The sequence below is a fragment of the Engystomops pustulosus genome, chromosome 2, assembly GCF_040894005.1.
Source record: "Engystomops pustulosus chromosome 2, aEngPut4.maternal, whole genome shotgun sequence".
Classification (NCBI taxonomy): Eukaryota; Metazoa; Chordata; class Amphibia; order Anura; family Leptodactylidae; genus Engystomops; species Engystomops pustulosus.
The window spans coordinates 146,198,875-146,220,645 of NC_092412.1; the positions used below are offsets into that span (position 1 = coordinate 146,198,875).

Consider the following 21,771-nt stretch of genomic DNA (forward strand, 5'->3'; position numbering starts at 1 on the left):
GTTACTGCACATGTTGCACAGACCGAGCTCCGGTCTCCATGAATGTGGCGCACGCTGCACATTAGAGCTGCACGTAGTGCAGTTTGCCACAATGATAGTAAGTCTGGCAAACTGTGCTATAACCAGCATGATCAGTCCATCGAGTGAGAAAGTGAGAGGTGTTATTTAGGAGTGCCCCTATCTGTCATATAGGCAAATGAAGGGTGTGTGGTAAAAGCCCTGTTTTTGTCTGCAGTAACCCAAGGTTAATGCAGACAGGTGGTAAGCATTGGTAGTCTGTTTAGTCTATGTTGGCCTAGCTAACATAGACACCTTTGTAATGTCCGTACTGGGCCTGCTTATCGCGGAGTAGAGGTAGGGTGGTAGTGGGACACCTACTCTATCCGGGCTTCAGTCCTGGACTCCTGTACATCCCACAGGTGCGGGTCACAGGACTCGTTAGAGCCGGATTTAGACTCCAGGCCAGAATCAGTAGTTGAGGCACCACATGGAGATTTGAAGGCTGGAACGTGTTCACACAGGAAAGGTCACTAAGTGCCTCCTAATATCCCGCTGGCCAAGAGCAGGTGTGTGGCAACCAGGTGCATGTATACAGTAGATAGGGAGCTGCTATTGTGCTAGACAGTACTCAGATGAGTAAGATTTGTTTTTGTTTATACCTATGCTGAGGCTGAATTTAGGTTGTTTGACTGCATGGTGTGAATAAAACACTTGATTTGGACTATATCTGCATGTGTCCCTGCTTCCTGCACTACTACCAAGCATCTGCCAGGGCATTGATAGACACTAATAGTTTACAATCCAAGCCTCTGTATAATATGCTTATTAGATTTACCATTCATTTATAAAGTCCCTAGTTCATGGCAGGACCTAGTCAACAGGTGATAGTCAGTGCCAACATAACAGTGGGAATGGCAGAACGCCATGTTACTACTGAAAAAAAGTTTGTATCTACTCAGTTTAAACATTTTAGGAACAGCTTCAGGTATTATGTACACCTAGCCTACGAGCAAAGCCTCATAAATGTTACTGGACGACATTATGACTGTGGAAGGTAAACCCAATTTTTAAAGGGCCTAGATTGGGAGACTATACGTAATCTCATTAGTATCCCTTACTTGTTACTCTTCATCAGGATCAGTGGTTGTGGAAATGTCTATGGCTGGCAGCTCACATAAGACACCAGGGAAAGCTGTGATCTTATAAAAATGTTGTACTCCATAAAGTGGAGTCTAAATAAAACTCATCTACATTAAACATAGAAAAAAGTGCTTATCCATGTAATATTATAAAGAGTATGCTCTGGGATCTGCAAGCTTCTGCTTATGAAAATTCATTCACTTATGCATAGCATGGCATGGCATTGATCACTGACCCCCACGTCTATGGGTATTTTTGTACAGTAACTAAGTATGTACAGCTCTATGATTATCATATCTTATTTCCGTTGAGACATCTGCCGGTGTACACACCTTTTTATTCTTCTGTTGTGGGTATAGTCACCACCTTGGGAATTGGGCTACATGAATCATTTGTTATATACACTCTTCTGCATGTATTTGCTATGTAGGACATAATTCTTTTTGTTTTTTTACTACAGTTCCATTGTGAGTTTATCTCATTGCAATGTAGAGCATAAAACATGCCGTCCTATTACAATAATCAGCGAGAAATGTCATCGTAATATTAATGCCGCTATTTACAATCAGATAAAGCACTTTACAGATGCAGAGTGAAATCCCTGTGAATGAATAGGAATCAGTAGAAACAATAAACCACACCTTCTTCAGCACCTGCAAAACTAAAGATTCATTTTTCCATACATGTGTCACCAAGCCAGAAAAATACACAATGGTAATGCCAGGAAAAAAAAAACACTGCCAGGTTACCCGCTCCAAACAAGTAGCTTCATAGCCAAAAGGAGGGGGTCTCTGAAAGCTACCCTGTGTAAATTCTTCCCTAACACCCCTTTTTCTTGACTGCCAAGATATCTCTTGTATTACCAGGTTCACCCGCTTGTTAGTCTTTATTCTCAGTCCACCCATCCACCCCTAAAGACTACACACAAGTGCAATGAATTGTATTCTCCCACTGAACAAATCACAGTCATGAGATGGTAGCTGCTTTGCATGTGGAGCAGGCAGGCTGCCTGAGTGTGTCTGCCTTTGTCAGTCCAATTCTCTCACTTGTGCTAAATCTCTGAAGCCAGAGCCGGGAATATATATTTTTTCCTTCAACTGCAGGATGGCTTTTACTGCATCTGTCTTTCCTTCTTCCCAAGCCCCAGGGAGCTCCTGATCTCTATGTCTGGGATTCCACTCCACAGCTTTGCTAAGGACCAGTTGATAGCATCAATGAGGACTGCATCTAAGCATCTAGTCTCCAGCAGGTGAATGGGACTGGGAGAAGCAGAAGCCAGCGGAGAACACGCAAACTGGGAAGCTTTTTGTGGTTAGGACAAGCATCGGCTAACCTTTGTTTTCAGCTGCCCAGGCTTGGGGGATAGTCTGCTAACATGTGCAGTGCAGAGGCATTCAACTGTGACTGTCTTGGGCTATCACTGGAATCTTAAAACCAAGAAGGAAGTCCCAGGGAATCCCATATTAACTTAACTTCAGGGGGATTTTGTTCTTAACAATGACACATTACTGGCTCTCTTTTAGGAGTATGGTTTTACAATGCTGGGCAGTTTTGCTCTGCTACATCTTCTGGCTTCAGGACTGTCAAGGAATGCCACATGTTATCCGAATAGGTAAGTCCTGCCAGCTCTTCTGTCACTTATTTCTTCACTGCCCTTGAGTGAGAATCAGCTGCTTCTGTGCAGGGGTTAACTGATTAGGAACTCAGAATTGAAATGTACTCTTAGGTAATTAGAGCAGTCTCTAATATCATATAATATCTTTTTTTCTGTACCTTTCTTTCACTGCAGGCTTTATATGAGAGGTCCCTGAGGACATAGATATGGAATGGAACTGTGCTTGTATATCTCTATGTCAGTGGATACATACTATCTGCAAATATCTGATTTGTATAGCAGTTAGACAAAAGTTGTGAAGCTGCATGATAAGTCAGGTTATTATAAACTGATATATAGCCAGAGCATGTGGATAACAAAGTCAAGGCATTATGTCTTTCTATATGCAGATGTCTAGTCTCTAAACAATGGTAATGGCTTTACCCATTGTCCCAAGCAGCGTCTCAGATCAGTAGTGAATCCTGCTCTCAGTGCTGTCTCCTGCTTAGTACTGTGATAGTCGCTGATAAGTCATGCAATTGTTAGCTCTTTCTGGATGGATAACACAAAGTTAATCTGCTAGGGAAGAAGCAAAGTAGGATCCAGGAAGCTTCTCGACTCCAAATCCTGTTAATGTTATGGACTGGGCTGTCTTCACTTATTGACCTTGGGTGTCTATTAATCTCTTTGTTCCCCAAGGAGAGGCTCTACGAATTAGGATAACATCTGCATTTTATTAGGTCCTGAAATAGGACAGTCCTACTGATCCTATGACAACTTGTGATGAAGGCATTGCATGTGACCACAGTATGATCTCCATCAGCAGATTTAATGAAAGCTGTCATGCTCACTTGGCCCAAGGAGCATACATAAAAAGCAGTGTAGGTTATCTGCTGGACATCTCATGTGGTGACCCCTAGAGTTTGTCCTATGATGGTACATTTGTATACTCTATTCAGGATTGAATATGTTTGATAAATGTGTATGGAGAGTTATAGATCCATTTATATTTAATACTTTGGACTGGAATGGGTAAAAGGGTTAACTGGTGCTACTGTTCCAAGGTTGTATTGTGAATTTCTCTGTTTTTTTTACTGTCAAATTTTTTTTTTTATGTATATATATATATATATATATCTTTTGAAGAAAATTTTAGAACTGCAAGGTTTTTAGGTAGCAATAATCTCTTTCTAGTGATGCCACTCTCCAGTTGCCCCTCCTTTTATGAAATTGATGTCATTCGAGATAATATTTTTTTTTATGTCTTTTACATGTTGGAAGGAAAGTAGTTTGGGTAAATCCAAGAGACAGGTGTTCATAAGAGTAAGTAAATTTATAAGGGGACATTCTAAACTGAATGTCTTAGACACTTTGTGCACAGTTTGCTTGCCTCCTGAAGAGTGTTACAGTGACCTTTAGAGTAACCCAGCCATAGCAAGAGCAAGAAGAACATAGAACATCCTAATGTTAAGGAACCAGTACTGTATAGTGAGACTGACGATCCATATAAGGGTCATTGACCAGTGTAAATTTTAAACTACCATTCACTATAGTATTATAGTATATGTAAAGGCCAATGCAAAATGGAATGCATTGGATTTATATGCAAGAATCCTGTTGCAGCTGGACAAAAAGGGTGTATATTTATATTTACTAACATTTAGGAAATGGAAACATATAGGAAATGGAAACTATATAAGAATGTGTGTGTGTGTATATATATATATATATATATATATATATATATATATTTTTTATTTTTTTTTATGCTTTCATCATGACTGGCAGCAAATAGGTTAATAATCTGTTGATGAAATCAATATTTTTCTGTATAAAATATGATGCATCAGGAAGTCATCTATGTACATCTGGCATGATGGCCATGAAGTAGCTGGGTACTGACAGATCATCAGCTGAGGCCAAAAAGGAAAATGAAACGCTTTAGGCTTTCAGTAGGTTTGAAATTACCAAGTAGGTCAGAGATCAAATAGGGTTAATGCTGTAACCTACTCTATGAACATAGCTGGGACGTGCATCCTTCTAAATTCAATAAAATAATAAAATGGATATTTTTCACAGTTTATATTATTTTATGGCAATAAATACAAATGAAGTACAATAAAACCTTAAGAGTATATGATAAGCATAAAATAATAAACTTAAATTTGCATTTTAAAGAAATGAATCCCAAAATGATTTACTGTAGTTTTAAAAGAGACAATGTCAGATTACATACACCTAAAATCATGCGTATTGCTGTAATTCCGATTTTTGGGATATTGAAGAGTTTTAGAGCATGATACAATGATAAAATGATCCTAATCATATGTAAAATTGTTGTGAATAGACGTGGGTAAGAGCATGGAGTAATAGCCATTTCTACAGTAACAACGATAAACACTGGCGCTAACACTGACCTATATCACATCTCATATCTACAGCGCCAGATTGGTATCTACTAATCTATACTGCATCTTTGGAATCTCAATATCTAAGCTACTGCTGTTTATAGCATTATTAAGAGGGGAACAATTATGAAAATAAAGCTAAGCAAGATTGTGTCTATGATTGTCTTGTCTTTGGACTTGTGCAAGCTGTGATACATCAAAGCAAAGCTGTAGCAAAGATCCCTGATGGATGTGGTACATTGTGACATCTCAACCTGTGGAGCTTGGCAGTCACACATTTAGTGTTTCCCACTGTTTATACATACTCTGGAGCTTGTAACTTCCAGGCAAATGCCTTCTATAAAGATAACTATTTTTATTTTCTTATTATCTAGTGGACAATAAAGGGCATGCAGTAGCCCATCTCGGGGAGAAAGGAATCAGGCATCTTCACTTTTTGATATTATTTGATCCTTATCATTCTTTATATTTAATGACCATTAATTTCTGCTTTTGAGATTTCAGGGCTCATTTCTCCAATCTGGCTCTCTCTATCCAGACAGTATTATCTGCTATATTGCTTTTTCTTTAATACCCACCATAAACATTATCTTTACAACCAAGACTTTTGCTCCTCTGGCAATTCTTCGGTTCTTTATTATGTTCTTAGATGAGCTTAAGTACTACCCTGGTGCTACTATTGGAATGTTTAGACGACAAAGGGTTAATGTTCAGGAAAAGACCAAAATATTAAATAGTCATGGTATTATTTATCTATTTATGAATCTATCTATCTATCTATCTATCTATCTATCTATCTATCTATCTATCTATCTGTCTATCTATCATAATAACAATTGAATGGAGTGATCTGTACCAATAAAGCAATCTAAGTCAGTAGAATATGAATTTTATGAACAATTCTGGTGTCTCCATCACATGGATCCGAAACAAATTGTATGCAACAAAGATGCCACTACTTTATTAAATATTGTATTTTGTTCTTATTTTATAGAACCATTCCTAATCTAATCAACTGTTAGAAGTGAAGTACATTATATCTTGTACATTTTGACCACCAATTGTACATGTGAGCTGTAGTATACTGAATAGTATAAAGCCGTCTTCTCAGGATAAAATGGGTAACACCAGGTGGCCTACACATCGCTATCAGATCACCCAACATATTAAAGGCTGGTGTCAGGATACACAGCAGCTGAGCTTTTGATGATCACCTTCCTCGCCCTGTGTGATCATTAGCTCTGGCAACCAATTAAAAGTTGCAAAATGACCAGTATTCTGTCAATGGCTACAAAGAGCAAAGTAAAATAAAGATTCCAACAACACAGTAAAGCATTGGAGCTGCTGGTTCGCAGATTAGGTCAAGTTAAAAGTATGTTGTTACTGAAGATTTCTATAGGATTTAGCACAGCATTGCTTTATATCCACACATGAAAAGAAATATTACTACAAATTTCTGTGTGTGTTTTTAAAGTGTGAGAGCTCTTAGGAGAATAATAGACTCAAGAAAGAATATTGTGAAAAAATACAGATGAAGTGCTACAAATAACACCATCTAGTGGCTGCAAAGAAGAAAAAAAATCAATATACTGATTCTGAAAATTGCCATTCTCAATGATAAAAGGCCATCTGGGAAATATAAGAGGAGCTCTGTTGAAAAGTTATGCAAAGATATTGAAAATATATACTACGAGGCATTGTTCTATTTTACATGAGATAATTTTGTCCTTTTTTTTGGTAACAGTGAAAGTGACAATTTACTTAATGGTCAATTTGTCTTAAAAAATTTCACTTGTACGTATAAAAATGTGAAGCCCTAGTAGTAAGTTTTGTATCCCAAAACTCCAATAACTCCAGTAATGTCCTGAGATTTAGATTTTCTAAAAATACATTTGAAAAGAATTATTGTATTTAATTTACCTTTTACAATTCATCTTCATTTTACAATTCATATAAATCTTCAGTGTGATTTTCCATGTAAAAAACTGCTGTATCCTCATGGATGTACCCAGGATGTATGAAGCTCTGGTAGCCATTACTGTGTTTCTTTCTATTATGCACTATTTCTGTGGTTGAAAATTAATGTAGCATGTGGTTTTAGAATGAAAATTTAAATTCAAGCTTCTGACATATACTTGATTTCTGTGCCAAGTTAAGAATGTTAGAGTGCTGATTGTTGGCATGAGTCCATTTGGCATGTCCCCAGCCCATGTATATCATGCAAAACAACAAAAATATCCTTACAAAAACAAGTGACAATAATGGATGCAAGAGGTAAAGTAGAATGTATTGCATAAAAAGAAAAAAAACGTAAGTATAAATAATACAATGTATGAAGCAATTTGATCAAGGATAAAACGATTGACGTAAGCAGAAAACTACAACAATGCAAGCACTCAATACACTGTACAGTACGACATATTAATGTCAATGTCCTCATCGCATATTAATACGTATTGGTCTGTAAAGCTAAGTACCAACCACACATTTACTGCATTAACTTGAACAGTGTGACTCTGTACTCTACAAAATCCATTTCCCAAATGTGATGTATCCCTGACGCTCACTAAACCACTTGTCTAAAGCCATTTGCTTTTAGCTGGAAAAACCCCAAACATATTGATTTTCATTCAGGATCTGTCTGCCTCTACACTAGCACATGTATACAGGAATCTCCTAGAGACACAGTGACTGCAAGCTACCCGCAGTGGCAGGATCTGTAAGAATGTCAGCTTAGAGGGCAGTCGAAGGTTAAAATTAGCGTGTGAGAGAGACCAGAAATAGGCTTTTTCCCTCAAGGAGGACCATACTAATTGTTGTAGGATTTATCGGAAACAGTCTACAATGGTCATTATACAATAGGGTTAAACATCGGCTTTGATATAAATGTATGTAATCGTACTAGACAAAATAAAAATAGTCATTTACACTGTTAACTTAAAAATAAATACATACAAATAACAATAATAAGAATAAAATAATATATTTCTATGGAATGATTTTACAATCAGAATTTACAGATGCAGTCTATAGCAATAACAATAAGAAAAAAAAGTCTGCTCTGCTAGGCCCAGAAAAAATACATACAGAAATAAAAAAATAAATAAATAAATTATATATATATATATATATATATATATATATATATATATATATATATATGTATGTCTTTTTCAAACCTTTACATATTATGTGCTTAACCCATAATTATGTGTACAAAACCTCAACATGTTTATGGTAGAGAAATTCTTGTCAGCAAGGTCTATCCCAGTAATGACATACAGTAGGGGGGTTTTACAGGGTCAATGCTTCCCTTCGGTGATGATAGAACAAGTAATTCAACCAAACAGAAGCAGACGGCAAGTGAGAGCTTTTCCCTTGTGTCCGTAGCCCATGTGAAGCGCTCATATTTATGAAGGATTGCAGAATACTATCCGGTGGCAAGACGTTGCTTGGCAGAGGGGATCAGGGCACTGTGATTCTGTATTTTTGATCCACCTTTGGGTCAAATCAAATGTATTGGGTCATAACCAAAATGAAGATATTAAAAAAATAGATCGATTTTAATGCTGGCAGATGCAGGCTGAAACTCCATATAGACCTAGGGGCCTCCATCATCTTTGGCATCCATTTCTTCCCATTAGCCAATGCCAGATAACATGTTATTTGAACAGCCTTAAAGTGATCCTTTGAAAAATTAAATCATTTATTTGTGGCTGTGGATTTATCCAATATATGGGTTCTGAGCGCTATCCTTTTGGCTGATCTGACAAGAGAATTTAGGATTTGGCCATGCCAATATATACTGGGGGGGAGGGGGTTATCAAAAGGGTTTTTGATAATGTTTGGCATTGTTTTGGAGCAGTTGTGGTACAAATAGTGATTTGGGATCACTAAATGAACATAGGACAGTGCAAAGCCGCTTTGACTTAGACCCTGCTTGCGCACAAATTCATTATTTGCACAGACTTGTTTGGCACAAATTTCCCTTTAGGAGCAAGTTTTGGCGCAAATTTACGCCAGTCCCCAACCTAGTCTATATTGCAACTTTTGTTGGGGTTTTTTGCAACTTTTCATGCTGTGAAAAGCAAAAGGGCCAAAAGGGTCAAAGCTACTTTACTCATTCTGACTGCAGCAGAGCTCCAAAGACGGAAATAGAACTGTCGTAAATAGCGGCTCTAATGATAAATTTCTCCCACTGTGTTTGCTAGGGGAACAAAGAATGAGAGAAGCTGAAATCCAACATACAGATACTCAACACTGGGGATAGTGGGGATACCCTTGTACAGGACCTTATTTACTGTTTACACACCATAAGCACACTCCTATTAAAGGCCCATTTATGTGCAACAATTATTTTCAGTGCCATTCATCAAATGTAAATCCATATATGTCTCAACATTTCTCCAGAATATTACTACATCTACCCCCATTCCTATAGACTATGACATCCTTGTGCCCCAATATAAGTACCCCAATATACAGTACAATTACCCCTCTTGTCCTAATTTCTATAGACTTTCCACTTGATTTCCCACTCCCATAAACTATAATTCTAGGTTCTCACCAATATATACTATGACTCCAGTAATTTAGGGAAAACTGTCCTAGCTACTTAGCCATGGAGAATAAGATTAAAACTACTTATCTGCTTCTGAGCACACCCCTCTATTACTGGACACCCTAGGCACTGGCCCCCAGGTGCCTTATGGAAAATAAGTTCTTGCTTTGTATGCATTTTGTCAGGATCTACTGATAATGAATAATAATATTTATGTCTATTTAGAAGCCCCCATTGAACATGTACATACTGATCCAATATTTCCCACAGCTAAAGGTTTACTACAATCTAGTATAGCAGAGCATGTTTAAGGGATTTGCTCCTAATTGCTTTTATCACATATCTGTAGGATAGGGTAAGAAATGTTGAATTGTTAAAACATGACTTCTAGGACCCCTATGAATTACTAAAATCCTGATAATTCCATGACTGCAGTGAGGAGGTATTTAAATGGAACTTACAAAGTATTGACTGGCTGAGTTTTCACTGGATATAATAACATTTTTTTCCCATTCACTGTATACAATCAGAGATCCTGAAAATGGTGAAGAATTGAAAAAAGTGCTGGATGTTCGAAACGTATAGAACTTTAAGTTGAAGTTTAAGCTTTATTTGCCCAGACCAAAAAAATCCATTCTACTCAATTTCTATGGACCTGATAACATACAGTGTTAATGAAAATCCAAGTATTATATCTTAATGGCATGTGTCTAAAAAGAAATGTTTGTGTTCATTCCAGAAAGTGCCAGGAACATGGTATACTGATTGCTGTGTGATTGTACATTACTGTATGGATCGATGGCCTGCATCTATAGAATCCTTAAATAGCTTTACAGCAGTATATATGAGGCATGCCATGCAGGTCCTATTCATCTGTTGCTCTCCACTCTTAATGTAATCACAAGGAGAAGGTAACCTTTAGATGTAATAACAGCTTCACATATAGATTTGCTTTCCTTCATTGTAGATTGATTTCAAATGTATAATTTCATATATCTGAAGTTTAAAGAAGCAGAACATACAGCCGGACTCATATCTGGGCACTGGGAAATGTCTGATGAAAGAGAGAGCTATGTATTATTGATGATGAACAGGGGGTCATAAGGCAGCTACAGGAATATATTGGGAAATCCACAATATCCTCGAGTAGGTTCACAAAGGTGGACAATACATTAATAGCTTTACTTATCTCTCATTAGCAGCCGCTGTTACTGCTGCAGTGATCATTCTGAGTTCTTTCTGTTTCTCTTAACCTCATTCTAACCTTCTGACCCTATTATCCAACTTACATATAATTCATTTCCCTCTGCGTCCATCAAATCTTCTGAAAATAACTCCCCAGTTGTCATCCGATAACCGGTTTTCATCTATGTAAACAGATTGATATTATAATTTCTTTTCTTATGGTCTTTTCAGACATTTATAATATAATATCCCAGAATGCCATAGCTATAAACTGTGGGTCCCCCGACCCCTGTTCTACCAAGTAAGGACATTGACCTTGACTATTTGCAGGCAGGGAATGAAGGAGATGGTGTGTTTTGATTCTCGAAACACTATCCATCTATAGTTATAACTACACAATGACATAACATTGCTAAATTATGCCTGATAACAGCGAATGTGGTTGTTTGTAATGGCAGATGTTCAGATTACTGGTGTGTCTTGGATGTGGCAGATGCAATGGGAGCACATTCTCAATCTTTGGTTATGTTGCTCTAGAGCAACATTATCTTATTGCATCAAAGGCCTCAAGTCGGTGGTGAGCATGAATGTGTGTTACACTTTCTATCTATGGCTAGAGCTCCCCAATTATGATTCCAAAATGGCAACTGATAATGAATAGGGCTGAGTGGACCTAAACCGTAATGTTCAGGTCTGTGTCAAACATAGCAGTTACAGGTCCCCAAACCTGAACTTCAGCCAGAAGTCTGTCTCTGGTGTCTGGGCTCACCCCCACTTGTACTTGTAATACCTGCGTTGTCCCTAATGATGAAACATTAAATGCCAATCGCAGGTGGTACCGGCCAAATTGGCAAACCGGAGCTAGAACAGGTCCACTCATCATTAATAATGAATGCACTCAAACTTAAATCTTTTGTGATAATATATTATATTATTAGATTATAAATTTTTAAGAACTTTCTGTAGCACAGGAACACATGATAAATGTATTATGTGGTTTCCAAGCAATGCTGCATTTTTCACATTTATATTGTTTATGTTTTAATAAGTTCTACTGCTTTTGCACAATAAAAACTTTTTTATTCAGATGAGATTTTGTATTTCCCTTGCCAAGTATATAACTTTTTATTAGAGATTAAGATAACCTGTGTTTACAATTGTTGCCCTTTTGGCTTGCATATGACTCTTTGATTGTCTTTTAAAACACATGTTTGGTGTGGGATGCCCAAAACCAGCAATTCTGGCAATTTTTTAATGTTTTTTTTTTGTGCACTATTTATTTTTCATGGTCAATACCATGAAAGTTATGTAACTCAGATGCTTACAGATACAGATATACCAACTTTGTGGCAGATGTCTGCAATGATTATTGTTTTAATTGATAAAACCTCATCAAGGGGGAGTTGTTTTCATTTTTTCTTTTCTTTTTTAACAAAGTTTTTTTAGCCCTACCTACGCCCTTTGTCATGTGATCATTTCACAGTTCGAAGTAATTATCTAATGCAGTTTATTGCACTGTATTGCCTCGTGCACACAAATGTGAAATGGAGACCTGAAATAGCCGTGTTTCAGCAGGTAGCACATGTCTACACTTACATCTATGGGCTCATGCTGATGACCCTGTGCATAAGCCATTTGCCTGAGTCCTCTGGACTGTTGTTTGCAGCCCGAGAAACTAAAGTGATGTGCAGGAAGGCTAAGTAACTGACTTTTTGGCAGTCTATAAGTCTACATAACATCACATTAACAACACATAACTAGCTAGAGAAGGACACTAGATTGCATGCCATAAAAATGGAGGATGTATACGTTCACAGCTTTAAATTTAGGTCAATAAAAGTCCTATTGGAGGGTTCACCTTGAATGTGGCAGATTGTTGTGTGATCACATCAACTATAAGTTCTGCTGTACTAGAGCATCTTTGCAATCTTATGTTGCAGGCTACGAGTCACTGTGTTGCCTGATCTTAGGACCTCTAGGATATAGTGTACATGCTCTCAAGTTCTCATAGACTTCCCCATTCTCTCGGAAGGTGGCTATGCTATAAATGAGAGCATATTTTAATATATGCTTTGCATCCTTAATTATTCTAATTGTTATAGTGGGTACTAAACAGTTCACATGCACTTCAGTACATGTGTAGCAGAGTAGAGGTTACCATGTGACACATCTCCCTTTATTCTTCAGTTATTTCCATCCGTTACTGCGGGGCAAACCCAGGAATGTGGTAGCACAGAACAGGTACAAGTCTTTTCAGCGATTATACATAAATAAGGTATAATGGAAAGACTTGTACCTGTTCTATGTTTGCGCACACCTGGTTTTGGCTCAAAATAACTGAAGAAAATAACTAAAGACCTAATGGAACTGGCCCTTAACTACATTTGTTCTAAGTGACAGGGTGTATTTCAAATGATGTTAATATAGAAACATAAACTAAGGATTATTCCAGGAAAGATGTAACATTAAAGAGATATAGTATAAATAGATGCATCTCTTTTTTCTGGTTCTGTAAATAACGTTTTTGCTCTGCTGGTTTATGTGGTCACAGTGACAGCTATCGGCCAGTAGAGGGCAGTCTATCATACTAAGATAGCACAAACATGAGATTACAGTACAGTGAATATCCCTATTGTATTGCCTGACAATAAATAAGTGTTGCCTTCTAAACCATTCAAAAGGTAGGGGCTAGGTGAAAAGAAACAGGAATATATAGAGTTGATAAAACAAAATCCACATGATATACAGAGAGAGAATACGCAATGTAAAATACAATTTCAGCGCTGTTGTCATTTTTTCCTTCTGAAGTTTGATACTACACAGGCAGGACCTTTCTCATATAAAAGTAAAATATGAAGGGTCAAGCACATTCCTCTTTTAGTCTGGCGTTTTGGAGATTTTAGGGACATTGCAGTGCTGGGATCTACGTTGGTAATAACAATAATTGACTTTATTGCTTTGCATAGAAAGAGTGTCCTCAGCTGCACTGCTCTTCCCACTGCATAGCATTAAACAGTGGAAAGGGGGAACGAGGTATAAGGACACACAAACTGGACATAAAAGAAACATAGGTAAAACATGGAAGTGGAAAAGACAGTAAAGTCTCAGTAAAACAGTGAGTAATAACATGAAGGCTGTACATTTGTTTTTTATTTGTCAGTCTTATTGTGTTATATTTATGGGCCCATTTTCCTGCCTAAAAAGAGCAAAAATGGGGTCCATTCAGGCACAGACTATGGCACAATTCTACCGCACGTTTGGCCTGCCCCACTGGTGCAGCGCATTGTAACTGCTCGGTGGATTTATGAGTAGGCTCTTGATAAATCCTCTGTGTGCTGAGGGGCTAGGATAACATCATACACTGTCACACTCAGAGCCAGCATATGATAAATGTGCCCCATAAAGTCTGATTGTTGGTTTCAGTGTTTATGTTACTAGTTTATTCTCTATTCTAATTTATACCATATCACAATACTCTTTCCCAACTTTGGCAAAAGTTCACGAACCGAAACCACTCAATATGCACTGGTCAGATGAAAAAACTTCCACTCCTGAGTGCAAGCTGATTAAAAGTTGATTTACTAATGTGTATGTATTTAAGTTCATGCAATCATGCAACTTAAAGAAAATCTACCTTCAAAATCCATCATGGTAAACCATGGACATTTACCTATATATACACGCACCCTGACTGGGGTAATCTTCTTTTATTTGTTATCATGGATTCCTTCCTTCTAAAATAAACTAGTAAAAAATATGTTAATTAGCCTGAGGGGCTATGGGGGACGTTTCCAGAGCCCCTCGATGATGTCTCTTTACTGGTTGTTATAATGTGCAGAACAGATCTCTCCCTCCTCCCTTTCCTGTGTGAAATAGCATAGCAGGAAGTGCAGGGGGAAGGGGACCTGTTCTGTAACTGCCAGTGAAATGACACCCACCATAGCCCTTATGGCTCATTAACATAGTTAGTCTTCGAAGAAAGGAGGTCATGGATAAGAATTATATGAAGATTACCACAGTCACAGTGCCTGGATATATAAGTAAGTGCTTCTGGTTTATCATGCTGGATTTTGAGGGTAGACTTTCTTAATACATTTGGTAAATTATAAATGTTGTTCCCCTTTTATTAGCTAGGGCATACTGGTACAGCAGATAGCTCTCACTCCTGGTGACAGCCAGCGTTCATCCATTACTGGAATATCCATTGATGTCACAAAACACTATGCAATGAATCACCTTTCTTGCAGTGGTGTTGTACACTTGCTGGATTCTCCCATTCTATGCTTTATGTATATTTTGTTACCCCTGTCTAGAATGGAAGTGAACTCAATTCCCAGACTACTGAGGTCCATATTTGCTTTCAGATAGACCAATAAGCTGTGACGAGGAAACAGAATGGAGCAACTGCATGTGTCTGACCAAGTAAACTCATTGCCAATTGTAAATCAATCATTCATTGTAAATCAATATTGAAATAATAATTATGCATAAATGTTTAATCATGCTATTTATCCCCATTAAGAGGAGATACATCTGATGGAAAATATGCCTCTGTGCTATGAAAAAAAGAGATCTTTTTCTTACACAACCTAGACAATCATAGCTCATGATATCACATATTAGTCTGTTTTTATTTAGGGCACAGCATAACTTCTATACTGATTCATGTTTTCAGTTTCACAACCTTCCTTTTACCATCTTAACTTGGTATAGACAATTCAGAAAGATGTTTACAAAATAGGCAAATTTAAGAATAGAATTATGCTAAATACCAAATACTGCATAATCATAAGGGTTCTGTATTGTAATTACGTACTTTATTGTACATGGTCCGACGGTTATAGCCAAAATGAAAAAATTGTTAAAAGATCAGTAAAAAAAGTGTCCTTTGCCTAAAAGGAAATCGGCCATCAAATCGACCATGATAAACCAGGGACACTTTCTGATAGATCCAGGCACTGTAACTGCAGTAATTTTGTAATATTTGTTATACATGGCCTTAAATCAAAATTGTTTAATTATACTAATAAGCCAGATGGGTTCAAGGGGGAATTAACAGAGCCCCTCCGTGCTCTAGCTTCTCTTGTTGTTACACTGTCTCCTGCCCCCTCTGCTCCCTCTGCACATCCCCTCACCCTCTGCCTGTTGAAATTTTTAGCAAACAGTTGGAGGAGGAAATGGACCTGCAAAATGTAACAGCCTGGATAAACTACAGTACACAAGGGCCCTTAGAGTCCTTGAGGCTCAATAACATAATTTTAGAAGGCAGGAGGACATGGACGACAGATATTAACACAGTTATGATTCCCATATTTATGAGTATGTGTGCCCAGTTTATCCATGTTTGATTTTGCAGGTAAATTTCCTTGGAATAAAAATAAATACTGTGTAAATGTAATGCTGAAGTTTCCTTTCATTGTTAAGATGGGTTAATAACTGAATACAATCTCTTAAAGTTAGTGCAAGCTATATAATCTGCACTATAGTATGACTTTTCCTGTATTCAAGTCATTACATGTCTTGATCCAAAACAACTGAGCAAGCATTACAATCTACTAGATGTAAAATAATAGACTCCGTTGTTAAACCTCAATTTTTTATGTCTCCGACATTCAACAAGGAGAAATGAAATTTTCAAGGTCATTGAAGGTCATGCTGAGATTTGAACCTAGGTTACTGGCAATAAAATTACTACTAACCTGTTCTGTCATCCATAACCAATTTAATACCTCCTCTGCTATTTGTTCGCTCTAGTCTATAGTCTGCCCGAACATCTTCTTCTCTTTCTCTTCTTTAAGACAATGACAGCAGCTTCTGCTAAATGTGTTTTATAAGGCAGGTAGCTGACAGCAGAGCGTCTCTGATAAAACTTCTCTTATTTTAACTATAAAGGTTATTTCTTCAGCAGTTCTGCTTACAGGTGACAGTTAACATGTTATAAGGTCTTTCTTGTTTGTAACAATTGAAGATGCAGTTCTGCTGTATTTTCCCCACATCCTATGACAGTGATACGTTTTCAAGGTTCATATCAGGTCATAGTCATCTTTTGTCTTCTTTTTAGTTTCTAGTAAGGTGGTTACTTTGTTAATGGAAGAATGTAAACATATTAATAAATAGTGTAACAAACTAGTCCATCATTTAACATAGCATAGAGGAAAAGTGCATGAGGGCTTGAAAGACTCTCACATATAAAAAGAAATTGTGCCTGTCAGCAGAATCTTCTCAGGATTTCTACTATAATGGGACATGTAATCTAGTGACACTGATCTGCAGACAGCAAATCAGAATATGGTAAGCCTAAGTGATATTAGGAATTTCACGATTAACAAGAAGGGAGATTTTATTTGTACTCGTATAGACACCAATGTATTTATCATATGCAATTTATGACAATTATTTTGTATCTGGAATAGAATAAAGTTTAAAAATACTTATTATTTGCTTCAAAATAAAATATTTATAAAAATGCTACTGTCAGCACCTGTCCAGCAAACACGCAATCACAACCAGACTTGGCTCTAGCTGTCAGCCTACGTAAGTGATGGCGAACTCACCCTGCGACGTCCCTGCAGGCTAAGGCCCTGCCTAAAGCAGATAACCCGCCCTGATAAGGGCGAACCCACTATCAGGAACCTAACTGACAGTCCCTGAGCGACCCTACAACAGGACAGGGGAAACTTACTTCGTCTGGCAGCTGCTGGATGGTGGAGCGGACTGGTGACGGAAATACAGGTATAGACCAGTGTTCACACTGGTACACAGAATGCAACGCAGGACTGAACAGGAAACCGGAATACAGGAATAGACCAGTGTTCACACTGGTGCACAGAATACAAACACAGGACTGAGACATGGACAGATATATACAGTTCTTCAGGCAGATAATCACAGGTAAGATCCAGATACAAGCGGGATATACACAGGTCAGGTCAAGATCAAACGGGTTATATACAGGTCAGGTAAAGATCAAGGTTAAGCGGGTAATATACAGATCAGGTACAGATACAGGCAGACAAACGGAGACAGGTAAAACTGAACTAGAAACACAGGGAAGACAAGACTCAAAATAACCAGCAAAGTCTGATGGATACAGGTACAGGCGGGATATACACAGGCCAGGTCAAGATCAAGCAAGTAATACACATGTCAGACTCAAAATAACCAGCCAGGTAAGATGGGAATGGGCAGGTATATAAAGCCGATCCCGGACACGCCCCCACTAGCACACTGGGGGAACTGTCCATCAGGCTAGTAACCCTTGCTGGGCATCACAGAAATGCAAGGAGCAGGGTGTGGCTCAGATAATCCACACACAAGAATTAAGTCACAGATCACACAAATATGCCATGTATTCCGCCAACTGCGGATAGAGCGTCGTTCAGGCACGGACGTTACAGTATCCCCCCCCCCCCCTTTTATGAGGGGCCACTGGACCCTCACCATTCCCATAGAGGTTGGGAGGAGGGCTTCCACGAAGGAGTGACATGATGATGCCTACCCTCTGGGTATCATTACCAGAAGACTGGGACCTAAGGCGGAAATACAGCTTGCAACTCTCCCAGAAGGGAAAAATGTCTCCAGCGAAGAGATCAGAAAGCTGTACCTTAGGCTCATACACAGGCTGACCAGAAATCAAAGGGAGGCGCTGTTCCTGCTGCTGCACACGTTCAGACAGATTCTGCACCATGTGAGCCAGACTCTGTATCTGACTAACAACAGCTTCTATGGCCTCCATAGTGTAAGTATGGCTGGTTATCAGCACCCGTCCAGGAAAACGTGCAACCCCAACCACACTTGGCGCTAGCTGTCAGACTACGTAAGTGATAGCGAACTTACCCTGCGATGTCCCTGCAGGCTAAGGCCCTGCCTAAAGCAGATAAACCGCCCTGATAAGGGCGAACCCACTATCAGGAACCTAACTGACGGTCCCTGATTGACCCTACAACATGACAGGGGAAACTTACTTCGTCTGGCAGCTGCTGGATGGTGGAGCGGACAGGTAACGGAAATACAGGTATAGACCACTGTTCACACTGGTAAACAGAATACAAACGCAGGACTGAGCAGAAAACCGGAATACAGGAATAGACTAGTGTTCACACTGGTGCTCAGTTAATCCAAACACAGGAATTAAGCCACAGTTCACACACAAATACGCCATGTATTCCGCCAACTGCGGATAGAGCGACGTTCAGGCATGGACGTTACAGCTACTGCATCAAGACTCTGTTGCACTTTCTCCTGCCCTTGTGGATTTAACTCCTGGGACCCCAGCTATCAGCTCGTAGCACCTGGGAAATAGAGATATGTCAACTGGGGAAATTTGGTATTTGGAATTAGCTATTCACATTTTTATAATGTTCCTACGACTGTGTATGGGAACAAATTGTCTTGACAATACCTATGTTTTGACTATCCATTTAATGTGCATTCAACTGATAAGATGGACCAAGGCACTGGGGGGAATTCATCATTCTCTTTTTTGTCAATGTTTGGAGTAGTTTTGGCACATTTGTTACAAATGTTGTTTTGCAACTTTCCATTGCCCCAAATTAACATAGGACAGTGCAATGTCACTTTAAAATATGCCACATTCATTATTTGCATGGACTGGTCTTCACAAAACTGGGCTAAATTCATGATTTGCGATTTACACCCCCTGGTGTAGAAATAGGAGAAAAACCACTACCAAATTAATCAAGGGACATGTGCACCAAAAAAAAAAAAATACATTTTGCGACAAACACAAAAAAACCCCAATGTTATAAGACAAACAAACAAACAAATACAACAACGTACATAAACTCACTTGATGAATTGAGATAAAACAAAAATGGAGTTGAAAGACAAAATTTTAAGAGGAATTCCCCCCGCTGTCTATAAACTAAAATATATATAGACCCCATGTAACATCAGAATTTACACACAAATTTTTTTTAGTAAAATAGAGCATTTTAAGATCAAAGAATAGAATTCATAATAAACAACCTTTACTTCTTTTACATAATCTGGCACTTTTAAAAGCAAGTGTAATTGGCAGGGACACCAGATCAGGGTGTATTTAGCAGACTCCTACCAATCCCATAATAAATGTGACCTATGTTTAAATATTAAATAAAACCTTTGACAGAACTCTCTGAATGGTTCTGGTTGCAGGCTTCTGAGCTTGTGAGCCACACACTGGACTATCTTGCTGGGTGCTGTGATTGAAAGATGGAGCTCAGTGTTAGTCTCAGCTGTGGGTTGGGGTCCACAGCTAGTCGTCAGCTACCAGGCTGGGGTCCAGGAACTGGATAAATAGCTTATTCTCAGTTCACTCAGGGCTGGTTATACTTGCAGTACTTCTGTTTGTTTGCATTTTGCTGGAACTGAAACTCTGAAACTGTACCTGAGCCTGTATCCAACCTGAGCCAATACCCTGAACCCCACCCTGAACTGGAACCTGTACATGAGCCTGTATCCAGGCTGAACCGGTACCCTGAACCCCAGCCTGAACTGGAACCTGTACCACAGCTGTTATACAGCCTTAGTTCGCAGCCTGAACCCCAGCCTGATATGAAACCTCTACCTGATTCTGTATGCAGCCTTGTGATGTGGTTAATTTTTTAATGGAAGAATATAAACATATCAGTTGGAGCCTGTACCTGATCCCGTACCCAGTCTGAGCCAGTACCCTAAACCCTGGCCTGAACTGAAACCAGTATCTAAGCCTGTATCTTGACCCGGAACCCTGAACTTTGTATGCTGCTTGATTGAAAACCCTAGAAGCCCAACCTGATCCGGATCCCGTACTTTGTACACTGACTGTTCCAGAAGCTTGAACCCCTGTCTAATCCAGACACCAAAACCTGTTCCTGAGCCTGTACCAGATACCCCATTCTGAACCCGGTCCCTAATCCTAGGCCTGTACTTCGAATCCCATTTAGTGCCTGTACCTGGATCCTGTGCTCATTCCTCTACTATATGTATATTTGTTTATGTATCTGTCTTCATTTGTCATTTGTTTTTGTTCCATGCAATAGTGATAGTCTTCAGTTTGTCATCTGTGATTAGCATATCCTGGGCAATTACATAGGAAATTGGAGTTGTGGTTTAATTTAGAGCCTGCATCCTATTTCTCTTCCATGACAACCTTGTGAATATAAGGTTAATTATGGTCACCCGACTTACATACGACCCCTAGTTACAGACGGACCTCTCTGCCCACTGTGACCTCTGGTGAAGCTCATTGGATGGTTTACTTTAGTCCCAGGCTGTAATTATCAACTGTAAGGTGTCTGTAATTAAGTTTTATTGATAATCCTGGTTCCCACCACAGCAAAAATTGTTGAAAATCCAATTGTCACGGGGCCGAAAAAAATTTTTGTCTGTAGCTACTATAATAAAATATACAGCTCCAACTTACATACAAATTCAACTTGTAACAAAACCTAAAGGACCTATCTTGCAGAAAACCTGCGGACCGCCTGTATGTAGTAGATATATGATTTCATGTATGTAGTAGATATATGTAGTAGATATATGTATTTCATTTATTTGTAGGACTATGTTTTGTATATTTCACTTATAGTGCATATGTTAAGGAGGGAGAAAAAATATTCAAACAATGTTTTTTTTCTTGCACCATAAATCCCTTTGAAATTGTGTGGGGTTTCAAAACTAATTTGAAATGGATTTTCATCTAAAGTCATACAAAATTACATCCCCTTTTGTTAAATAAGTGCAAAGTTATGAACAGGGAAACATTTGGAACATTCTAAAATACAACATGCTGTATGTACCATTTTTAATGCAAGAAACTTTTGTCTTCATTTCATTTGCATGATGGACATGACTGTTATTAAAGGTTCAGAACGTTGACATAGAATCTCATTATACATAGT

The 21,771-nt window shown here is 38.5% G+C and overlaps 1 protein-coding gene across 1 annotated transcript in view; it reads left to right on the forward strand.

Moving 5' to 3' along the window:
• The first annotated feature begins 1,903 nt into the window (after window positions 1-1,903).
• Window positions 1,904-21,771, forward strand: part of GRIK3 (glutamate ionotropic receptor kainate type subunit 3) — a 337,694-nt gene continuing 317,826 nt past the window's right edge. The window contains exon 1 of the mRNA XM_072136786.1: window positions 1,904-2,752. Coding sequence (XP_071992887.1) covers window positions 2,638-2,752 — 115 coding nt within the window. The 5' untranslated portion in view covers window positions 1,904-2,637. The remainder of the gene's footprint in view (window positions 2,753-21,771) is intronic.